Source organism: Strix aluco, chromosome 2, assembly GCF_031877795.1.
Source record: "Strix aluco isolate bStrAlu1 chromosome 2, bStrAlu1.hap1, whole genome shotgun sequence".
NCBI lineage: Eukaryota > Metazoa > Chordata > Aves > Strigiformes > Strigidae > Strix > Strix aluco.
In genome coordinates, this window is record NC_133932.1 from 42786532 (window position 1) to 42801809 (window position 15278).

Below are 15278 nucleotides of genomic sequence, written 5' to 3' on the forward strand. Positions count from 1 at the left end.
GCCTGGCCCCCGCCAGCCCTGTTCCCGGCACGGCCGGAGCGGCGGCAGGCTGAGCCGCCGGTCTGCCCGGCGCGGCGGGCAGGGGAGGAAGCCCCTGGCCCCCCCTCTCGCCCCTCCGGAGAGAGCAGCCTGCCCCCCCCCCCCCCGCCGTGCGCTGGGGGACGGAGGCATCGCCCACGCCGGCGAGGGGGGGTCGCGGGGTCGGGCGGCGGTGCGGGGTTGCTGGTGCGGCGGACGGGGTCGGTGTTTCCCGCGAATCCCCGTGAAATCCTTCATGCAGCGATGCCTCAAAGTTGGGTACCAGCCGCCTCGCCTCCCCCCGGGGTGTGTAGCCTTTGAGCCTTTCTATCGCACCCCCTCGATGCGATTTCACTGGGCGGAGGGGGGGGAAATGGGAGCGAGGGCCTTCGCCCTGCAATTGTCCCGTAACCTTCAGGTGTGGGCATCGCCGTGTGCCGGAGCAGCTTTGGCCCCCCGGAGGCATGTGTCTGGGGGTCCGGGGCTTCCCCCGGGACTCCGCGGCAGGCAGTGCCGTCTGGGCTCTGGGGGAAGGCGGCCAGGGTTATTTGAAGGATCGCCAGCCATTTTAACTTTCCCTTATTGGCCTCCTCCCCCGCCCCCTTCCCCAGTTCCTAGGCTTATTATTAATTGAAAACTTTTTTTTTTTCCCTTTTTGGCTGCCGCCGGCGCTGAGAGCGATGCAATGATTCGCCTCGCAGCATATGGGAAAGGGGGAAAGCGCCGCTGCCGCTACGGCGCAGCGCCTGTCTGTGCAGGGTCCAAGGCGTGACAGACGGCGCGGGGGGGCTCGGGGGCCGCCTCTCCCTCGGGCCGCCCCCGCCGGGGGGGCCGCCCCCGCCGGAGCCCCGCTGCGGGCGGAGGAGGGCGGGGGGTTGGGGGGTGGTAGTGGGGTGTCTCCGTCGGGCCGGTGCCCGGCGGCGGGGAGGGAGGATGCCCCGCCGGTGCCGGTGCTGGTTCGGCGGCCCTGCCTGCCCTCGGACGGCTCCGACGTGCAGTGTTTACACGGTAGAAAGTCCCGGTCGCCGTCCGACACGTGACGGTGTGGGAGCCGCGGAGGGGACACACACACCACACACACACACACACACACACACGGGGACGACGGTGGGGGGCGGCTGCGGCAGGAGCCTTAAAATAGACGCCGAGCCCCTTGCGCTGCCTGCACGCTGCCTAAACCGAAATGCAGTACTGTCGTGCATGACTCAATATGTATTTTAAATCGGTTTAGCGATCTCGCTGGCGCATTGTGCTTAGCTTTATGGTTAAATGAAATGCCACACGTCCCGGGTAAAGGTCAAACTTCTTCTCTAATCCGCGGATCCGTGCGGCGGCTACTTAGTCTGCAGCTTCCTCCTCTGGTTTACAAAACGTGTCACTAGCGGTGATGCCGTGTGGAGATTGCAAAAAATAACCCACGCTGGGTTTTTTTTTTTTTAAAGCGCAGCCACCCCTGTTCTTTAAACACTCTGTCTAATATTAGATCGCTGGGTGCTGCCAGAGCTTTATACGGCGCATTTATATGGTGCAGCAATACAGTGTCTTTAAAGTCTCCTTCTTAGCCGTGGCACAGGTCGTTGTTTTTTATAAGTCGTAAATATGTAAGTTGGAGGTACAAGATAAACGAGGTACCTAAACACATTCATAAGCAACTGCCCGTATTTAAGCTTATAAATACCGTACGAGGCTGCCCTTTAAATCAAGCTCCAGATGAACGGGTTGAGGGTTAATCGAAGTAGATCGCTACGAGTCCCCGATTACTTTTCACTCGTCTCGCAGGGATTTTCACAAATCTAGAAATGATCCTTTCAGTGGCCTGGAACCGGTGTGTGTGTGTGTGTGTGTGTGTGTGAGAGGGGTGGTAGGGATCAGAGCCGGGTAATTTATTGCCTCGTTTTTAATTTCCAAAAGGCCGGGTTGTTTGCCGAAGCGCCCTGCCTGCCGCTCCGTCGGTGCCACCGGCACTCGCAGATCTTTTTTTTTTTTTTTCTCTTCCTTACCCCTCGCAGCCCTCCCTGCCGGCTGCCGTTGCGCTGCTGCTGCTGCTGCCGGCTCTGTGGCTTGTGCAGTGGAAACTGGCGGGCTGCCAGGCGGAGCTCGGAGGTGGAAAAGAGTAAAGGCGCCAAAAGGGAACTCGTGCGCCGCTGCAATTCTCCTCCCGCCCCGCTTCCTGGCTCGCTGCAGCCGCCGACCCCGCCGGGCTTTCTCCATCCACCCATCCCCCCCATTCCCCCCCCCCCCCCCCCCGTCGTTTCCCCGCCGAGACTTTCACCTCGCACACTCGCCGCCGGGCACCCCGGGGCCGGGGGGGCGAGAGGCGGCTGCCCCGGCCCGGGCTGCGTTGCCCTCCCCTTCTCTTTCCCCCGGAGGCACGGAGAAGCGGCGGCGTCTTCCTCCTCCTCCTCCTCTTTCCCCCCCTCCCCGCGGGCATCGGGTTTTTCTCGTTTCCACGCCAGGAGCGTGTTAACAAAACTTTGCTGCTGCTGGCGTCAATGGCTGCCAAAAGTCTGTTGACGTTGCGAGGGAGACCCAAACGTTTCCCTTTTTAATCAGCTGCCCAAACAGCGCGGTGTGAGTCCCTGCTGCCGCGGCGGCGCGGGGCGCGGGCAGCGCGGGCCGGGGGTGTTCCCGGCTCGGCATGGCTCGGCTCGGCGGGGCCCCGCTCGGCACCACGCCGGGAAGCAGGTTAGTGCTTGCTGGCGCTTTTCACAACTGGTTTCACACGGCAGCATCGCTGCGGAACCGCCTGTGCGTTGCGAGTCGTACCCGTCCCCCCCGCCCCCCCCCCCTCCCCCCCCCCCTCCCTCCCCTCCCTCCCCTCCCTCCCCTCCCTCCTCCGTGCATCACCGTCTATATTTAGCCGCAAATGGCTTTATCGGCCAGACACCTCCCGGAGGAAATGCCGTGCGCTCTCCGGCGGCCGAGCCCCGCTCCGCGCCCCGCCGCGCTGCGCAGCGGGAGCGGCCAGGGCGGGCGGGGGGGGGGGGGGGCTGGGGCGCCCTGGGGCGCCCTGACAGGGGGGGGTGGGGTGGGGGGGCCCGCGGTGGCCCGGCGGGTGGAGGAGGAGCAGGGAGGGAGAGACGTGTCCTCGGTTTCCTCGGTGCGCTGGGGCGCTCGAGCCCCCGCCGTTGGGTTGCATAACGGGGCCGGCTACGCCTGCCCCCGCGGAAGCTGGGTATAAGTAGGAGTGGTGCCCCCCACCCCCCCGTTGCCCCCCGCTACCCCTCAACGCTGAGGGCTTGCGGAACTGCCGGCGTTTGGCCGAGCCGCTGGAGTCCCCGGTGAGCCGCCGGCCCCGACGGGGCGGCCGCTTGCGGGGAGAGAGAGGAGGAGGAGGGAAGGGGCGTGCGAAGAGTTAAAAGTCTGCTGCTTGTTGCAATGAAATTATGGCTGGCAGTGGCGCCGCTGCTCGTTCAGCAGACCTCCACTTTTAAACAGTTCACAAGAAGTTCATCAGGGCGGCGATTACAACGGCACCCACGCGTGCCCCCGGGGCGGCCTCGGGGAAGGGGCTGGCAGCCGTCGGGGCGCGGGCCCTGACCCACCCGGCTCAGGGACATCCCACCGCCTCCCCGCGCCCGGCCGGGCTCTGCCCTGCTCCGGCCGTGCCGCACGGTGGGACGTGGGGCCTCCAGCTGACCAGCCCTGGCCGGGGAAGCTCTCAGCCGCCCGTGCAACTTCGGCCTTTCGCCATCTGCACGCGTCAGGGGATTGACGGGCTCTAATTCAGGCACCGTGCCTTATCTTAACGATACACTTCCAGCGAGGAAACCAGGTGGCCCCTCCGAGAAGCGGTGTGGGTTGGCCTCCTGTGCCCCCCAAGGAAAGCGGGGCGTGGGGCTGTGTGCCGCTGAGGCCCGTCTCCTCCGAGCCAGCCTCCGTCCCTCATGGACGAGGCAGCGCACAGGGCGGCTACTAACCTTATGTAAAACCCTAAATCACTCTCTCCATGCTGCTGCTGCCTCTATTGAAAACATTACGAGCGGCGCATCTGGAAACCAGTAAATCTGTCCAGAAACCGTCTTTCCAGTGAAATAACTCCTTTTGAATGATAGCACGATATCTAATCTCCACGGATTTTTGTTTCCTCGCAGCGATTTTTGCGGACTTCATTAGGGAAAGCTAACCGTTCTGGAGAGAGGAGGGTCAACACGCCGTTTCATTAATATACATTTGTTCCAGACGTGGAGTTTTGCACAAAAGGCCTCTCTGAGGGGAGAAGAAAGTGTTGGGGAACAAGGCTTTCCTGCCGTTTCAGTTCTTAAACCTCTCTGAACCTGTGTGAAGTATTGTGTTAAAGGCCGAATCTGGGCTTCTTCCCCATTAAATGCCAAAGTGATCATTTGCATATTTTGTAGCCTGACAAAGGAAATGAGTTTGCTGGGGAAGCATGGATGCTTTGGGAGACGTTAGGCATTAAACTCCCAGTGGTCAATCGCCCGTTACTGGTTTGTGTGTGCGTGTGTGTAAAAGGAGTATCATGCCTCACGCTTAAAGGCTTCTATTTTTGTGAGAGAGGAAGAGCTGGGGGATATCCTGTGCATTAAAGGCTCCCCCTACTTATTAACCCAGCATTTAGCAGCAGGATGCAGGCTGAAGCTCAGTCAAAAGAAACGACTCAACCTCCGAAGAGCAATTAAAATCTTGCACTGGAATAAATCATGCGCCGCGATAATCCTGTTAATAAAACGCAGCTTGTCCTGACACTTCGCTCATGCAGCAAACTAGAATTTAATGTGAGCGGAGGTGGCGTTAGGCGAGGTAGAGGGGAGGACAAGCCTTTCCCTCTCCGCCGCTGGACGCGAAAATGCGGTTACCTTTCACCTGCCTCTCTGGCTGCACACGGCGCCGATCCTCTTGGACTGCTAATACTTCTCCAGCGAGTCCGCTAATGATTTCTTTCCCTGGAGTGAGCAGGCATCATTGAATTACTGAAAGCACTCTCAGCAGCAGCAGCAGCAGCAGCAGCAGCAGCAGCAGCTCCGATGCAGAAGCCACCAGGGCTTGGTGCTTAATCAAATCAAGGGGTGGGGAGCTGCCAACCCACTTACTATTTTTAACCCCTTTCTCCAAGTTAGTCATGTGCAGACGCTAAAGGGGAGGTTTTTATTTAGATCCCTTCTGTAACAGCGTCTCTTCGTGTGAAAGCTTTATCAGCAATCAGCGTAGCTAATACACACGGTATGTGGCTGTTCTTGCGATGCGCTCTTGTGAGTTCCTAATGCAGGGCTTTCGGGAGCGCCTGGGGGTAGTTTTGCACGTTCCCCCAGCCCGTGGGGTCTCCCTCCTTGGTTCAGCCTGTGTGAGATGAAGTTTTGGGCATTGGTGTATACTTGGCCGGCTGAGTCATTTCTTGTGGAAATGAAATGCAGTGGAGAAACTTTTATTTGTTGGTAGCCTGGAATGATTCTTAATTTTCTGGATCTGCGCTGGGGAAAAGATCCATCTCCTCTGACCTATAAATGCCCTCAATTTGCTCCTTTATTGCAGGGTATCTCCCTTAGTGGTTAACGTAGGCAGCTCACTCCCCGCACCAATCCTGCATTCATTATTAATTACCCGGAGGGAGGCTGGCTGCTCCACTGTGATGTTTGCACTTCCTCCTAGACAAATCTGCTCAACTTCCTTTTTTTCCTTTTTCTTTCTTTTTTTTTTTTTTTTTTTTTTTTTAATAGAATATAAAACCGTGAAGAAAAGCGTCGATTTTTAAGAAGACGTCATGCTTTCTGCAACTCCCCTGTATGGCAACGTTCATAGCTGGATGAGCAATGAAAGGGTCCGCATGTGTGGAATTAATGAAGACAGGTAAATATTTAAGCTTCTGGCAAGTTAAACCACACTGTAATTCTGCAGCGTGAGGTCTTGGAGTTTGCTCGTTTCCCTAGTACTGGAGCAGATAGCTGCCGCCTTGCATCGAGATCAGCCCAGCTTGGAGGGAGGGCACGCGGGGAGAAACAAGACGTGCCTGGGAGCCGTAGAGCAGCCGCTGATTTACTATTTAACAGGCAACCTGGGTCAGTGAAGCGGGGACGCCCTTTAAAGAGATTACTCCCCAAAGCAGCCTTTAAACGCACTTTTACAATTAATTTATTATTTTGTATTTGAGAAGGGGAATTAAACCAAACAGTGCACGTGTTTTTGCTGTGACTCTCTACGGCAGAGGGGCTCCTGCTGGCGACTTGACGTTGCCTGCCTTCGGACCCAGCTTGTCCTGTGAAATAGAAACAGCAGCTTTTCTGTCTCCCACAAGCGGATTGCTCTTCCTCCCCATCTTTTTTCCTGCTGAATATCATTCATTCAATGATTAAAATTAGTCTTTAATAATTTTCAATGGGGCGATGCAGGCACTGGCTGGTGTCCTCTTCCCTTAAACTCCAGCTTTTTAAAAAGTGAAATGCCACTGAACAGAAGCTGCAGGTACACCTGTGGTTCTCTGTGCCAATTTTGTGTGGTTTTAGTGTTTTTTCCATCTTCTCTTTGAGCCTGTGTTCTCACTGTTGTGTGAAAAGCCTCTGAGAAACTGGGGAAAGTTTTTGGTCTTTGCAGGGAATACTATCTGCGAACATAAACTGAAGGAAAGCAACCAAACGTCTCACCTTGCTTTTGCGCCCTCCTCCCCACTTTCCTCCCAGTTATTTAGGGATAATAATTCTACGTGCTACTTGCAGGAAAGGTGAATCTTTTAAAAACAAATACATTAAAATTGCATTTCTGCTTTAAGGTGATGATGTGCCTTTAAGCACGTTGATTGAAAGGAGTTCTTTTGGGTAATGCTGAAACTTTCCTTCTGCTGCATGTCAGTGATTTTTATCCCTGGGATTTGAAATTTGGCACTAAGGTATATTCTTTATCGGTGCTTTCTGTGATAACAAGTCCCAGTGCTGCAACACTGGTATGGCACAGATGTGCAGCTCCCTCTTTAGCATGGAACAGCTGACGTTCATATGATACTAGCGTGTGTGTTTTGATTCTATCCTTGACAGCGTTTATGGGTGGTACATGAACAGGGTATGTTTAAAATGGGATATTGTCTCCTTGGAAAAAGAAAAAATCACTTGCGTTGGAAGAGGCTGCTCTGAGATATGCTTGGTGTGTTGTTGGTGTCAAAACCCTCTATGCTTATTTTCAAATGGTCCTAGTTTTCTAAAGGAGTTGCTGTGCATGGGTATGCAGAAGGATAAATACAGTATATGGGACTTCTCTAGGGGAATCAAAATATGGAGGTGATATAATCTTGTACTGATCTGAGATGCGCAGGATGTTTTCAAATAGAAAGCTTCTGTTTTTTAATAGGAAAATTCCCGTTAATGATGGCGATGCACCGAAAAGCAGACTGGAGTTGAGGGAGGAAAATCACCTGAATCACAGTGTGGTAAGAAGTTAATAGCTTCATGCTGCAGCTGAGTCTGTGCCTGTCCTCCCCACCCCGACTCCTACCCTTGGGTGTTATTACACGATCCATTTGGAGAAATGATTAAAACACCTTTCTGTTGTACCTCTACCTGGGCTTGGGCACATGCGAGTTGTTTCTGTGAAACAGTGAAATGGGGCTTTGTTTATTTATCTTGTTAATCTCTTGATGCTGACTTTGTAGTGTGTGTTGTTGTATGATGTCATATTTTTACTTTAAGCGCTCTTGTGAATGTCACGCAGCATACCAGCATGTGTAACAAGAATAGTTCATGTAAGCGTTAAGTACATCAACGTTTCAGCAAAGTTGGTGGTTTTCTCTTTCTTTTGAGTGTATGTGGGGAACAAATTTGACAGTGGACCTTTCTTCGTGCTGCGTCCTCAGACGCCTGGCCCCATGAATCTTGCTGCAGTGGCGAGCTCCAGAGCAGAGCTGTGGTGGAGGGAGAGGTCCTGGAGGAGGAGGAGGCGGAGAGGCTCTCTGCCCTTCTCTTCCCACTCTCCATGCCACAGCCTACTTTCCCTTGCTCTGGCGGGGCTGGGGCTGAGGAGCCGGTTGCCGCACGAGAGCAGTGCCACCGAGCATCGTCTCTGTGCCACTTCTGGCTGCTTGGACTGTGGGTCTCCACCCCTTTGTTTCTAGCTGATGAATTTTGGATCCAGAGAGATTTGTATTGACTTTTGCAGTGATATGTATTGCTCTGTAGGTTCCTGTTCTCCCATTTTCCAGCAGGATCAGCCTCTGTATGTTTTCACAACAAACAGTGTGTTTGCATTGGTATTGTTTCTCTTCCAAAATGCTGATGTATTTGTAGCTTGAGCGGTAGTCATGTTAGTGAAATGTGAGAGTAACATACTTCTTGTTCTGTAAAGGTGGATGCGACTACAGCCCATCGCATTGACAGTCTTGCAGCTCTGAGTATGGACAGGTCTGGACTCATGCGAGAAGGACTCAGAGTCCCCAGTAGTATTGTCTATTCCAGCTTGTGCGGACTCGGCTCGGAAAAATCACGGGATGCTACGAGTTCAATAGCCGGGCTTGGATTTACTCCTGAAAGAAATCCAGAGATACAGTTTAAGTCTAATCCACCCGAAGCGGTAGAAAACGCAGCTGTCTCTGGAAAAGCCCCGAACGGGTTCAGCGCTATATACAAAACACCACCTGGAATACAAAAAAACTCTGTCCCGACGGGGGAGACGCTGGGTTTGGACCGAGCTGCGGGTGACAAGCAGAGTCCCCTCGGCGTCAATGGTGCTAGTTACCTAAGGCTCCCCTGGGTAAACCCCTATATGGAGGGCGCAACGCCCACCATATACCCTTTCCTTGACTCACCAAATAAGTATTCGTTGAACATGTACAAGGCATTGCTACCTCAGCAGTCCACCTACAGCTTACCGCAGCACCTGGCTTACTCGCCCGTATGTACAAACGGTGAACGTTTTTTATACCTGCCTCCTTCCCACTACGTTGCTCCCCACATCCCTTCGTCGCTGGCATCGCCCATGAGGCTCTCAACTGCTTCGGCTTCACCGGCGATCCCGCCTTTGGTGCACTGTCCGGATAAGAGCTTGTCGTGGAAGATGGGTGTCAGCCCTGGCAACCCTGTTGATGCGCATGCCTACCCCCACATCCAGAGCAGCAAGCAGCCCCGGGTCCCTGCCGCCAAGCCGGCCCCTGCCAACATGCCAGCGGACCCTGCGCTCCTCCTGCCTCACTCGCCCCGGCCGTCCCCCCGCCTCCCCCTGCCCGCCCAGGTGGGAGACGCCTATGCCGATTTCCACAAACACTTCCCCAGGATCACCACATCCCCCTCCTCCGCCGTTACCCTCCCAAAGCCCTACGTGAATGTTGGCGGTGAATTTCCACCCTCCCGCCTCTCCAATGGGAAGCTTCCCAAAGGCAGCGATGCCGGGGAGGCACCCCCGCCAGCCGCCCCCCACGCACGGAAAGCTGGCCATGACCGGAAAGATGGCAGGTCCCCCCCACTCCTGGAAAAGCAGACCCCGACCAAAGACGTCACCGACAAACCGCTGGACTTGTCGGCGAAAGTCGTTGACGCGGAAACCGCTGGCAAGTCGGACCACAGTAAGAAAATGATGCCGACGGTGCTGGTGCATGGCAGGGCGGGAGGGGGGACTCACTTGCCCGGCAGCGACATCGTTCAGAAAGAAACCATTTCTCCTGGGAATGGCTGCCCCATCTACAGGCCTGAAATTATCAGCACGGCGCCATCCTCCTGGATCGTTCCTGGTCCCAGCCCCGGCGAGGAGAGCGGGAAGAGCGTCCAGTTGAAAAACAAGGCGCTGGACTGGGTGATCCCGCAGCAGCGGAGCTCCTCCTGCCCCAGGATGGGTGGCACGGAGGCGGCAGTTGGCAGCGTTTCGGGGACGGTGTTGGCAGGGGGGCGGCCAGCGTCAGCGTCGCCGGCTCCCAACGCCAACATAGATTGTGCCAAGACGGCCAGGAGCTCTGCGGAGAGCACCCCTTCAGTCATACAGCATGTCGGGCAGCCCGTCGCCACCCCTGCAAAACACAGCAATAAGGTGGCCAAGTCCTGCGGCCAGGAAGCCAACTTCAAGGCGAGCGAGACCGCCCTGGCCTCCAGCCCCATATTCCTGCCGCCCAATGAGGCGTTTCGCTCCCCGCCTCTGCCCTACCCCAGGAGTTACCTCCCGTACCCGGTGCCGGAGGGGATAGCCATCAGCCCTCTCTCCCTCCATGCGAAAGGACACGTGTATCCGCACCCTGTCTTGCTGCCCAACGGCAGCCTCTACCCCGGCCACTTGGCTCCCAAACCCGGCCTCCCTTACAGCCTGCCGGCGGGGCGGGGGGAGTTCATGACCTACCAGGATGCGCTGGGGATGGGGATGGTGCACCCCATGCTACTGCAGCATTCGGCTTTGGAGATCAACAAGGAGGAGAAGGCGGAGAGGAGGTCGCGGTCGCACGAGAGGGTCCGCTACGAGGATCCGGCTCTGCGGGGCCGGTTGCCAGAGCTCCTGGAGAGCAGTGGGAAGATGCATTTCGAAGTACCTGGTGACAAGAGTGTGAAATTGCACCAGAGCTCTGGCCACAGTAAAAACTCGGCCAAAAGTGACAAACACCTCTTCCCCGATCTTCTGCGAGACGAGCAAGAGGCTAAAAGCGAAGCAAACATAATGAAAGCCAGCTTTGCTGCAGAAAGCAGTAATCAGGCTAATGACCCTACAAAGCACAAGGTAGAGCAGGCGTCGCAGCACAGAGATTTTATTGTAATGAGAGAGGAGTTTGGAAGAAATAATGATCTTCATGAAACCTATAATTTCAAGCAAGCCCAGAGTTCATCGGTTTTTGGCGTAAGGAAAGAAGAGTTATCTGTGAACCAGCCTAAAGAGAGAGTGACGGTCCAGCCTTCGCCCGCGTTCTTGGAAAGCGCTCATGAGAGTGATGCTCCAGCTCTGGCTTTTGGCAAGGTGCAGGAGGACGCAAAGCCATTCTGCATGGGGACCGCGCCACCGAGCATCGACGCCAACCAGACCTATACCAAAGACGGAGCTGACGACGCAGAATCTGCTGATGGCAAAATATTGAAACCCAAGCCGTCTAAGTTGGCCAAGAGGATCGCAAACTCTGCTGGTTATGTAGGTGATCGATTCAAGTGTGTGACGACCGAACTGTACGCAGACTCCAGCCAGCTCAGCCGGGAGCAGCGGGCGTTGCAGGTGAGTCCGCGCGATCCAACGACCGCCGCGCTTTTTGTCATTATTTCTCTGTTGCAAGTCACAGTCAAGTTTTAAAGTTGAGAGAAGCAACGCAGGTGGGGAAATCAGAAACTTTTTTGTTAGGGCGTACTTGCCAGAATCGGTTTTAATAGCAAAGTAAGTTTGTTAATGAGAGTGAGGCAATGTAAAGAATAGTATGTATGGCTTTTACGTATGTACGCGCTAGTAAGCTTTAAAGGGCTTTTACTAAGATCTGATAAAAATGTTAATGTACATATGAAATGTTTTGTGCACTTACGGAGGGGAGTCGGACAGGCATGCATGTTACCTTGGCGCTTGCGATGGCTGTAATTTCTCAGCTGGCCTGTAGTGCCAGCTAGCAAAGCGTACCCAGAAGTTGTGATTAGTATGCCAAACGTGCCGTTTGATGGAGAGGAGTCGCAGCCATGTATTAGCGGGTCTCAGGCAACGTTTGCGCCAAGCAAACGCATAGGGAAGAGTAGGAGCGGTATTGAGGTTGATGCTGAGGGATGACAGACAGATACTGTATAGGAATATCCTTAAGGTATTTTACTTTTAATGAAGGGATGAGTTAAACCAAATTGTTTTGCATTGTTAAGAAAAGAATTGGTTTATGCTTATAAAAATGGATGAAATTATCTAAATGATCCATTGAGTGCCCATTTTAATTACATAGATGGAAGGATTACAAGAGGACAGTATTTTATGTCTACCTGCTGCTTACTGTGAGGTCAGTTCTTCAAATTTTTATTACTAGACTCTTACATAAACCTTTGAGTTAAATTTCATTTCCAAATACACAAAGGGAAGTTTGTGGGCCATGGTCGTCTTTATTCATTGTACAGTTTTGTGTTGTTTGTTTGTTTTTTTTTTTTTCTTTTTGTTTTTGTCTCTTTTTTACCTCCAAAATGGAATGTTTTTGTTTTATATACAATATACATTTATATATATCTTTTATATATATATATACACACTTACATATGAAAGAATTGTGTGGCTATTTGCATATAGATGCTAGAATACTGTTTTACAAGTCAGGTGTGTTAAACTCCTCCCCTAGCTCTCTATCTGAAACCTTGGTTCTGAGCCGATTTTTCTTTGGAAATGCTTTCATATAAGGTAAGGTAAATGAAGTAGCTTTTATCGCAAGACTTTTTTTTTCATATCAATTCTCTTTCTAGCGTGCAATGATGCGCTTCTCAGAGTTGGAGATGAAAGAGAGAGAAGGCCAAACAGCTACCAAAGACTCAGAGGTCTGCAGATTCAGCCAGGCAGACTGGGAAAACTTGAAAGGAAACAGTGAAAAGAAGCCAAAGTCTGTCGCTCTGGAAGATGCCATTGCTGACCAAAATGACAATGACAGATGTAAGCGAATTTAGATGGCTTTCTGAAGCGCGTACGTGTCTCTGTGCCGTGGCAACTTGCAGCAAAGCTGCGCGGGCAGTGTAATCTTTGTGTTCTCCTGGTGTTGTTGGTTAAAGTCACTGACCTCAGCGTCTGCAGGTACAGAGCTGCCACGGCTTGTACTTTCTGTGCTTGTTTTGGGGTCTGCAAGTTACAGGTTACAGTTGTACCTGCTTTTCAGGAGGTAATTAACTGTCACCAAAATTAGTCTTAGAGAGATTGTCCTTTTAATTGATGGGATACTACATCAAGCAGTGAAAGCAAAGGTCCAAGGTTATATTTTAAATGCAGAAAGGAGATGGGGGAAGAGAGAGAGGCAAGAAGGGATTCGGCTTCCTGTAGTTGGTGCAGTGCTGGGAGATGCCAATATTGCAGCTTGCAGGCAAAGCAAGGATGGAGGACAGAAGGGTGATGGGGAGTGGGAAAGGAGGTGATCTGCCAGGCTGACTTATCCTTAAAAGCTGGCTGTAAGACTCCAAACGATGAGAAGCTAGTTTGCCTGGGTGACTTCTTGCTGTAGTGGCCGGGGAGGGTGCATGCGACTGGCCAACACAGGTCCTCACAGGTAGGTGGGGGGCTGCAAAATTCCCCAGCTGTTCCCTCTAGGCTGTGACAAGGTGTTAGAGGACTACGGAAAATGTGTGCTAGCAACATTGTCCTAAAAGCAAGATGAAGTCACTTTTTTTTTTTGAACTCCTGGTAAGCACGTGACTTCCATCAGTTTTCCAGTCTTTTACATATATAATTAAGGAATGGATCAGTTCCTCCTGCTGCTACTTTGTTTTGAACAACTTGGAAAAAAAATCTGTGTTGAAAGCATTGCAAAACAAGAGGAAACACACTGTGTACTGCATCGTGTGTGTGTGTGCGCGCGTGCATGCCCATGTGCACTGTGTAAGTCAGTGGTTAAGTGTGCTCTTCCATAGGTAGAGATTCATGAGTAGGGCTAGTAGAAATTTTCATTCAGGTAATTTAGTAACTTTGAATTATTGTTCTGGTCTTCGGTTAATGCTTTTGGCAGGGAGCATGCTGGTCAATTGTACTTGCTCGGTTACTTACCTAAATCAAGTTACTCTGGTATTGCTGTCACTGAAATAACAGCCTCAACAAAAATCAGCCTGGCAAAATAGCAAGGGGAAGTTTTAATTGTGGAAGAGGAGGAGGTACAAGTGTGGGGAGAGGCAGGCTGAGCAGCTGGAAGCTGAGCAGGCTTTCCCTTCTCCAAGCTATATTGAGGCATCTTCGGGGAGGAAGGCACTGCTGCCTTTGCAGTCCCTGTGCTAAAGCTGAGAGCTCGGTAGGCGGCCGCCCCGGCACTCCCCCTTGCAGCCTCCCTTGCTCCTCAAGAGAGCTCAGGGTGCCCTGGTGATGCCCTCTGTTAAATCCCACCCTGGGTGTGCTGGAAAGTGTAAAGAGCAGCAGCAGCAGAGGGGTCTTGCCAGCTTGTTCTGGCTGCAGGGCAGGGTGGTCTGTGGAGTCAGGGATGGGCCCAGGGGAGCGAGTGAGAGCCTGCTCGGGGACGTGGGGCATGCTGCTCCGGGACGGGGGGACTGCGGGGAGGAAGAGCATTAGAGCATGATTGTTTGCTGAAAACACCCCCTCCCCCCATCCTTGCAAAAGGCTGATATGGTGTGTCCTTAAATTCATCATTTAATGAGGTCTCTGGCACTTGAATCTGCTGGCTAAAATGTGTTTGAGACTATTAAATAACTGTTGGAAGCAAGGAAATTATGGTCAGTCTTATATTAGTTTGTTCCTCTCCTCTACTAATTAGCTCTGACTTAACAGGCTATTTCAGAGTTTGGTCAAATGTCTGAACTCCTAAAAGCACAGATCTGTTCTGCTAAGGGATCTCCTCTTCTGTATGCCCGCCTGTACAGCAGCAAATACTTACCGGTACAGATTCAGGTCTCAGTAAAAGTTTTTTATCGTGGTGGTTCACCTCCTGCCCCTTGGGATAGCAGCTGATAAATCAGGAAGCTGAGTTTCACACTTCTTGAATGCCTCCAGTGTAGTGGCTTGGGCTCTGGTGGGGCTTGAGCCACCAGCGGTCTTGATGCATCTCTTGCCGAGCGACTGGCAAAGGGGCAATGTGCTCTGCCTGCTCTTCCCCTTCATTTATCATCAGCGGGAAGCCAGGGCTACTCATCTCTTGCCTTCCCTTTCCCTCCAGTTTCTAACCACACTGTTGGTGCGTTTGGCTTTAAAGCTCTCGAACGGGAACTAACTGATGGTTTGCAACCTCTTCCGTTTCCCTTTCTGCCTCCTGCAAGCGATCTTACTGCTGAAAAGACGTTTCACCTTGTTTTACATAGCATTCATCCAGCGCCGGCTAAAAGCAAAGCGGCGTGCCTTTATGTGCACGAGCGGGGAGTTTAGGAGCAAAACTGGCGAGCTGTTAGGCGTGACCTCTGCTTCAAGCCCTTCACCTGCCCGGTGTCAGTGGGGAAGAGGAAAACCGCAACCGAAACTGGTTGTGTCACGGAGCCGGCTTGCAGGGCTCCTCCATGGCTGCCTGGCGCGGAGCGCAGGAGCCAGTCGGGGCCTGGCAGCTGCTCGTCCCCTCGGCTCCTCTAAATCTACCAGTGCGACGGTGACAACAACAACAAAAGGCTAAATAACACAGGCAGGTGATGCTTACGGAGGGATCTGATGGGATGGAAACTCCTTTTTTTAGCTTGCTCTGGGACTTGCTCATTTTCCTTGCTGTATAGCATGTGTAC

The 15278-nt window shown here is 53.0% G+C and overlaps 1 protein-coding gene across 7 annotated transcripts in view; it reads left to right on the plus strand.

Annotated features, from left to right (window-relative positions):
• BCOR (BCL6 corepressor) overlaps positions 1-15278 on the plus strand; it is an 82534-nt gene that overhangs the window by 37668 nt on the left and 29588 nt on the right. For 5 of the 7 annotated variants that reach the window (XM_074814555.1, XM_074814552.1, XM_074814550.1 and 2 more), the window contains exons 2-6: positions 5694-5823; positions 7312-7390; positions 8302-11130; positions 11828-11881; positions 12333-12516. In XM_074814555.1, coding sequence (XP_074670656.1) covers positions 5738-5823; positions 7312-7390; positions 8302-11130; positions 11828-11881; positions 12333-12516 — 3232 coding nt within the window. In that variant the 5' untranslated portion in view covers positions 5694-5737. Of the gene's footprint in view, positions 1-5276; positions 5824-7311; positions 7391-8301; positions 11131-11827; positions 11882-12332; positions 12517-15278 lie in introns of those variants that run through there. The other 2 variants (XM_074814551.1, XM_074814556.1) reach the window with 2 other exon arrangements.